This window comes from Priapulus caudatus, unplaced genomic scaffold (assembly GCF_000485595.1).
Source record: "Priapulus caudatus unplaced genomic scaffold, Priapulus_caudatus-5.0.1 Scaffold669, whole genome shotgun sequence".
Lineage (NCBI taxonomy): Eukaryota > Metazoa > Priapulida > Priapulimorpha > Priapulimorphida > Priapulidae > Priapulus > Priapulus caudatus.
The window spans coordinates 109,079-116,686 of record NW_014577730.1 but is presented as its reverse complement, the minus strand read 5'-3'; the positions used below and the strand labels follow the sequence as shown (position 1 = coordinate 116,686).

The following is a 7,608-nucleotide window of genomic DNA, read 5'->3' as shown; positions in this document are numbered from 1 at the left end:
ACACTATGCAACACGTCGCTGAATGGATACGGATACGACCGCTAGCAGCTCCTCCGGATATGGCGAATTATTCGAATCCGCAGATGGAAACGGCGCGGCGCCGATGGCCGTCGTGTTATGGAGCGACAGCCTTCGGTGCTCCGACGGGACATGACGGAACGGCAGGGTTCCCCGCAGGAATACAGCGGCCTGTGCATGCGGGCGGGGGGTCGTAGCTAAACGGCAATTGCCATACCCGGGTCTCCTGTTCAGCAGAGCCCACCGTTTCTAGCCGAGCTTATGCAAGAGAGATCTATTCCGTGGATGAAGGAAGTACGGCGAAGCTCGAAACAGACGCCAACAGCTGACGCACATTCACAGGTTAAGCACTATTTCTTCCTTACTGCATCATTACTGGGGCGATGGGACGGCTGGTGTGCGCAGTGCGTATCGTGTGAGTGTGTGTGTGTGTGTGCATGTGCCTGTGTGTGGGGTGTGTGTGCGTCTGTGTGGTGTGTGTGTGTGTGTGTTGTGTAGTGTGTGTGGTTGTGTGTTGTGTGTGTTGTGTGGAGTGTGACCTTGGTGTGTGAAGCGTGTGCAGCTTGTGCGTTGGTGCGTGTTGCGGTTCGTATGTGTGTGTGTGTGTGTGGTGTGTGTGTGATGTATGTGTGTGTGTTGTGTGTGGTGTTGCTGTGTAGTGGTGTACTGTATGTGTGTGTGTGTGTGTGTGTGTGTTGTGTGTGTGTGTGATGTGTGTGTATGTGTGTATGTTGCTTTTCTTGCTCTCTACCTTTGGTGGGTGCTGTTCAGTCTATATTCCCGCTCATAAAACACTATGACGTATAGGCATATTCATTCATAGATTATTCACAATATAGACTATGTGCGTATCCACGAGGTAGTATAAAGTCATTAAATTGTAAATTTACGTGAAAACTCTTACAGTATTTCTATATGGCAGTAAACTACTATTTGCATGATTGCTATAGCTGGGCAAACAGTTAAGAAATTATATAGACTCTAAGACATTCTCATTTAAACGAGATTAGTTTATTTTAGCCCGCCTTTGTCGACAAAGATTAGCAATAAAGTTCATTCGTTGCTATTCTAAGCTAGGTTCCTGCCAAGTTTACAATCTGTTATTATCTACATACAGCTAGCATTCAAGTTAAATATAGTGTAGAAAAAAATGTCGAGTTTCTATACCAGATGTTGCGTTTTGCTCGTGTGCATGCGTGCGTGCCTGTGTGTGCGCGTATGTGTGTGCATGCATGTCCTGTGCGCGCGTGTGCATGGACATTGTGTCGTAGTGTGTGTGTGTGCTGTGTGCTATTGTGGTGTTGTTGTGTGTGTGTGTGTGCTTGTGAGCCAGTGCCAGCGCGCGAGTGCCGTGTGTGTGTGTGTGTGTGTGTGTTGTGTGTGTTGTGTGTGTGTTGTGTGTGTGTGTGTGCGCGTATTGTGTCGTGGCATGATGTCCTGTGACGCGCGTGGTGACTGACTTGTGTCGTGTGATGTGTGTGTGTGTGCAAGAAGTGTTGTGTGTGTGTGTGTCTGTGGGTGTGTGATGCCAACGGTGCTGTGTGGGTGTGATGTATAAGTGATTGTGTGCTGTGTGTGTGTGTGTGTGTGTGTGTGTGTGTGTGTAGTGTGTGTGCGTGTGTGTGTGTGTGTGTGCTGTGTGTGATGTTGCGCGTGGCGCGGCGCGCTATGCTGTGCATGGCATGTCCTGGTGCGCGGTGTGCATGACATTGTGTACGTGTGTGTGTGTGTGGCGTGTGTGGTGTAGTGAATGTGTGTGTGTGTCGTGTGTGGTGTATGTCGTCGTTGTGTGTGGCAGCGCGCGTGTGTGGTATGTGTGTGCGTGTATGTGTTGTGTGGTGTGTGTGTGCAATGCATAATTGTTAGTATATGTGTATATAGTAATGTGCATGCGTGGCGTATATGTGATGTGTGTGTAGTGCGTCGTGTAGTGCGTGTGTGTGTGGCTTAGTGTAGGCGTGTGTGTGTGCGTGTGTGTGCGAGATGCTGTGTGTGTGTGTCTGTATGTTGTGTGTGCGCAAAATGTCGGTGTGTTGTGTGTGTGTGTGCTGTGTGTGTGTGTGTGTGCATCGTGTGTGTGTGTTGTGTGAGTGATGTGTGTGTGTTGTATGTGATATGTGTATGTGTGGATGTATGTGTGCGATGGTGTGTATGTAGTGTGTGTGTGTGTGGGTGTGTGTGTTGTGTGTGTGTGTTGTTAGTGTGTGTACGTGTATGTTATGTGTGTATAGTATGCGTTGCGTGTATGTGTGCGTGCGTGTGTGCGTTCGTGGCAGTGCAGTGAGTCGGTGAGTGTGTATTGTGTATTGTATGCTGTATGTGTATGGGTGTAATCGTTGTGCGCACGCGCGCTTGTGTGTATTGTGGGCTGGGGGCCATCAATGCTTGCGTACATGTTTAGTCGTATGTGATAGCCCGCTAAATCACATTAATGCTTGTACGTGCCAATAACGGTCATGTACCATGCAACACAATCTAACCGTCTCTCCATTAAACACAATCTTTGTGCATTTATAGAAACAATCGTGTGTGATATCTTTCATCGCCTATACCGCTGAGCGTCTCTCGGGCAGTAATAGATTTCATCTAAAGCATCATGCTTAACGCTGACCGTTTAACTCCTGGACTAATCCTTTATGTGAGTGCGCGGTCAAAGCCTTCATGTCAGCCCGACAGTATAAATCGGCTCCCGTAAAACAGTACGATGCACAGGCCCGTCATGAATATCCATTCTGGGGCTGTAAGTGCGTTACAGTGGTACAGTGCAATTTAGAGGCCAATAAAACAATTTATTACGCGTGTCCCCACATACCTGTTTCTCCCGCCTCGCCGCTTGTCTTTGATGTGCGTCTTTCACGAGTGCGTTTATAACCCGTGGCTCCCGCCTCGTGAAACGTTAGCCGTACATCGTCAGACGCCCATTCGAACCTTAGCTATAATGGGATGCTGCCTATTTCGGACTTGTTTTGTGTTGCGTTTATGGTTCCGAGTTTGTTCTCAGCATCCGGCATGAATTATAAAGAAGCGTAATTTATTAATATGTTCGCCCTCTTCAATATTATTACCTATATACACACAATTATACATTTGCGCATTTTTTCACTTAAACTTGCTAAACATGTATTCCGTGAAAATATAACTGTGCTGAAATGATAGGGTATGGTAGTATGACACACAGAGCGCATTGTTTTATAATTATATGCACGGAAATATACATATATGCATTCAAATTATTTATAATATATTTATATAAATATATTAACATAGGCTATATAATATATGGCAAATCTGTGGCCCCTATACTAATGAAAATATTTAATACTATCTGGTAATTTTATCTGGTATTATCAGTTTTAATTATCAATAATTATGAGTTTAATTAGTAGGCCCTATGTTAATAAGTACACTGTAGGATAATTTTTTAATATTTTCATTAGCATTTTCATTTTAACGTTGAGAATATCCTTGCGATTATCGATGTTTATGTTATTTGTATATTTATTTATTTATTTATTTATTTATTTATTTATTTATTTATATTCAGTCATTCATTCTGTCTTCCTTGCTTGCTTTCTTTCGTTATTTTCTTGACATACCTGTGTGTGCGTGTTTGTGTGTGTGTGTGATGTGTGTGTGGTGTGTGATGTGTGTGTGCCTGATGGTGTGTTGAGTGTGTGTGCGGTGTGTGTTGTGTAGTGTGGCTGTGTTGTGGTTGGTGTGTGTGTGTGTGTGTGTGTGTGTGTGTGTGTTGCGCGTGCTGTGAGTGTGTTTTGGCAAGTATATGTATTATAATATACTAATATATATATATATATATATTATGCTATATATATAATAAAGCTATAATACCTGGACTATATGTATATATGTATCTGCTTATAATATTATGTTATATAATAATATAAATATATGTAGATGTATAATGTATACTGCTAATATAGTAATAATAATATATATATTTATATATATTATATATATATATATATACGTAGTAGTTATAAATGAGTATTATATATAATTGATTTTTTTAAACATGTTTAACCCGTTTAAATTGATTTATTACGTGTGTATAGCGTCATCATTTAACCATTAATTTCCATTTTTATTCACTACCTCGTGTGTTTGGCATTTTTGTGATTTCTAGATCAAGGTGAGGCTCCCTCGAAGCGCGCCCGCACGGCCTACACAAGCGCTCAGCTCGTAGAGCTGGAGAAAGAATTCCACTTCAACCGCTACCTCTGCAGACCAAGGAGAATCGAGATGGCCGCCATGTTGAATCTGACCGAGCGCCAAATCAAAATATGGTTCCAAAATAGACGCATGAAATACAAGAAGGATCAGAAATTAAAAACCGACCGCGAGAAACCGCGAGACTCCGTCGACGGGAAAGAGGAGAAGAGTAACGACAGCGCGACGAAATCGTCGACGACGACGAAGACGGGAGTGTCGCTAGCTAGCAGGTCCGCCTGTGACAACGCCGCCGCTGCCAACAACGACGACTCGTCACCGCTGTCGGTATCAGCGGCAGGTCCGTGTGCTGCCTCGCACTCGGCATTGTCGCACAACGTCAATACTAAACCGCAAACATCCGTCATTCAGCATCGTGCGCGGGAGAACGCCAAGCCAGCCAACTCAGCGCGACATCAGCTTCAGCATCCTCATCCTCCTCAGCATCCTCATCCTCCTCATCCTCATCCTCCTCTGCAGCAGCAGCAGCAGCAGACGCTGCAGCGAGCGGCGCGGTTCGCAGCGTCGTACGGTAATAACGGTGTGTCGTGCAGTCCGCCGCTGCCGCCGCCGCCGCCGCCGCCGCCGTCACACGCGCCCGCTCACATCGCTGTCACCCCGATCTCGATCTCTACAACCTGCAACCAGCTAGCGACCCCCCGGACACTGTCGCCCGTGTACAACCTCACTCAACACGCTCAGGGAATATTCAACGATGCTCCAAAGCTGACGCATTTGTGAATAGCATGAATATTAACGGCCGCACACCGTACCGCGGCGCTGGTGACGGCGACGGCGGTTGTAATATAATAGCAAGTGTAAGTTTTGCCAAATATTGCAAAAATTTTCTTGCCGAGAGAACGTTGAAGGGTTGTCAGTAAGTGATAGGGCCACCTATACTGCAGCTGTCGCTCTTCTCCAGACGCGAGAGCGCGGTTGCTCTGCGTGCTGCCATGAGATACACATGTTTTTCAAAGGGCTGTGTTTAATCCGAATGTGTACAACACATGTACGATCAACATAACATTCCTCGTTTAGCTGGCTTGTAACAGTTCGTGTATTGTTCACTGTCGCCTTATCACCGACCAACGAAACGAACGCAATTCGGTCTCAAGAGGTAGCAGAAGAGGATGAGGAGGAGGAGAAGGGGGAGGAGGGAGAGGAGGGAGAGGATGGGGAGAGAAGGAAGAGGAAGAGGAAGAGGGGGGAAGGTAATGTGAGAGGATGTCTTTGGCTTGCCCCGATCACGCTCGTTCTCCTCTATATAGTTGTGACCGTTTAGTTTTCACCGTGGTAGTAGCTTACCTCTAAAGAATCGTGAGGGGTTTAGACCGTAAACCACGGGCCATGCGAGGGGGCGTACGTATGTGTGTGGGTTGGTATCTGCATGTTCGTGCGTTACCGTGCGCGTGTGCGTGCGTGTGTTCAATGCGTGTGTGCGTGCGTGCGTGTGCGTGTATGTATATATGCGAAAGTAATCGAGAGAGACGGAGAGAGAGCGCGAGAGTGGCAGAGAGAGAGCGCGCGCGAGAGAAAGACGGAGAAACGGGAAGAGTGAAAAAAAAAGAGCGCTAGAGAGAGAGACAAGGCGAGAGAGAGAGAGCGCTAGAGAGAGAGAGACGGGGCGAGAGAGAGAGAGAGAGAGAGGTAGAGAGAGCGAGAGAGAGACGGGGCGAGAAAGAGAGAGAGAGAGAGAGAGAGGTAGAGAGAGCGAGAGAGACGGAGAAACGGGGAGAGTGAGAGAGAGCGCTAGAGAGAGAGACGGGGCGAGAGAGCGAGAGAGCGAGATACAGAGAGATAGAGAGAGAGATAGAAAGGTAGAGAGAGAGAGAGAGCGCGCGCGTGAGAGAGCTAGAGCTAGCGCATGCATGCATGCAGGCTGGCTGCTGCTATAGGGCGCGTGATGGACATGAGACCCTGGAGCGGGGAGGGAGAGGTGGTTGTAGCCATGCATGTAGCCTCCAGCAGTGCCTGCCCGCGCGCCTCGCGCCCTGCCTTTATAGGAAGCATGCGAATTTCGACTGCGCGCTAGTCTTTAGAAAAGGAAATCCATCTAGCTGAACAATGGGCCGCAATGCCGCAAGTCAGCAAAGTGACATGCGTTGACAGATAGTCCCAGACCCTTATTTCAATACGCCATAAATATGTCGCGGGGCGAGACTGCTCGCGCGGTATTCGTGCGACCGTAACCCGCTGCTGCTGTGCGCGCGTGTACGTGCGCGCGCGTGCGCGGGAGATGCCCAGGCCTGCGTGTGTCCGTCACCAGCCCGTGATATATTCGAATGAGATATGTCGCCGTGTGTTTTCAGGGGTAGACCGCGGCATGTATACGAGGTGGTTGCGAGAGAGGGGAACGACGCGTGCGCAGGCAGAGCCTCTCTCGCAATTAAATCCTACAGTCGTTTATATCCCGGCATGAGAGCCGATATGACGTCCGAATACCGCATCTCCTCGATCATTCTTGACAGCAAGCTAATTTCGAAAAATGGTTTCTCGTCGAACGAGTTTCCCCGAGAAAAAAATATATATCGTGATGCGCGACGGACGTACGCGCGCACGCACACATATTATAATGAACTTTCCCCTCACGCTGGTCTGCGATTATATATATATATATATATAGAGAGAGAGAGAGAGAGATCTACTCGAACGGATCTGCTGTTCAAGAGGGGATCTTTAACGTGTTTGCAAATATTTCTACGACGAAGCGATATCTTACTTTATTTACGAACGCCGCGCGTGGATTATATCGGATTTTTTTTTATTTATACGGAGTTGTACCGCGAATTGATCTCTGCCAAGGATGTCTGAGAATCTCGCGTCACTGCCATTGATTATTGTAAATGAAAAAAAAACACAACGTGACGGACACGTCACTACTTCTTTCTGATGCTATACGGGATTATGTTCTAAACTATCGATCATAGGTGCGTGTAATATTACGTATTGATAGATTTTATGGTTGTTGTACGGAAAATTTATTTAATTATTTCGGCGGTGATTACGCTGTGTGGCGATGAAAGCAAACAAACCGCCCGCAAACAGTTATTTATGTTTACTTTGAGTGAAGCATCTACCTCCTATCTATAGAAGCGTACATACCAGTATGAGACGTAATTATTATTACGCGATGTCGTTGTCAATAATATGTATATAATATAGGTTGAAATATGTTGCATTTACAGTCTCGTTTATATTTCCAAACCTCTCCCAATTGAATGCAGGAAACATTACCGCGTAAGAAAAACATGGCAGGGTAATATGATTAATTTTAAAAATTATTTAATATGATTTCTGAATTGCATGCTTACATTGTTTTTATAATAAACGACCCTACTAGTATATATATATATATGTATATAT

The 7,608-nt window shown here is 46.1% G+C and overlaps 1 protein-coding gene across 1 annotated transcript; it reads left to right on the top strand.

Annotated features, from left to right (window-relative positions):
* The first annotated feature begins 316 nt into the window (after positions 1-316).
* On the top strand, positions 317-5,801 carry LOC106812638 (homeobox protein HOX3-like). Its single transcript, XM_014816556.1, has 2 exons — positions 317-360; positions 4,163-5,801. The coding sequence occupies exon 2, from the start codon at positions 4,279-4,281 to the stop codon at positions 4,984-4,986; it is 708 nt and encodes a 235-aa protein (XP_014672042.1). The 5' UTR covers positions 317-360; positions 4,163-4,278; the 3' UTR covers positions 4,987-5,801.
* The last annotated feature ends 1,807 nt before the right edge of the window (positions 5,802-7,608 follow it).

Coding starts and splice junctions, on each gene's coding strand:
- LOC106812638 (XM_014816556.1), top strand. CDS start 4,279: ATGGCCGCCATGTTGAATCTGACCGAGCGCCAAATCAAAATATGGTTC.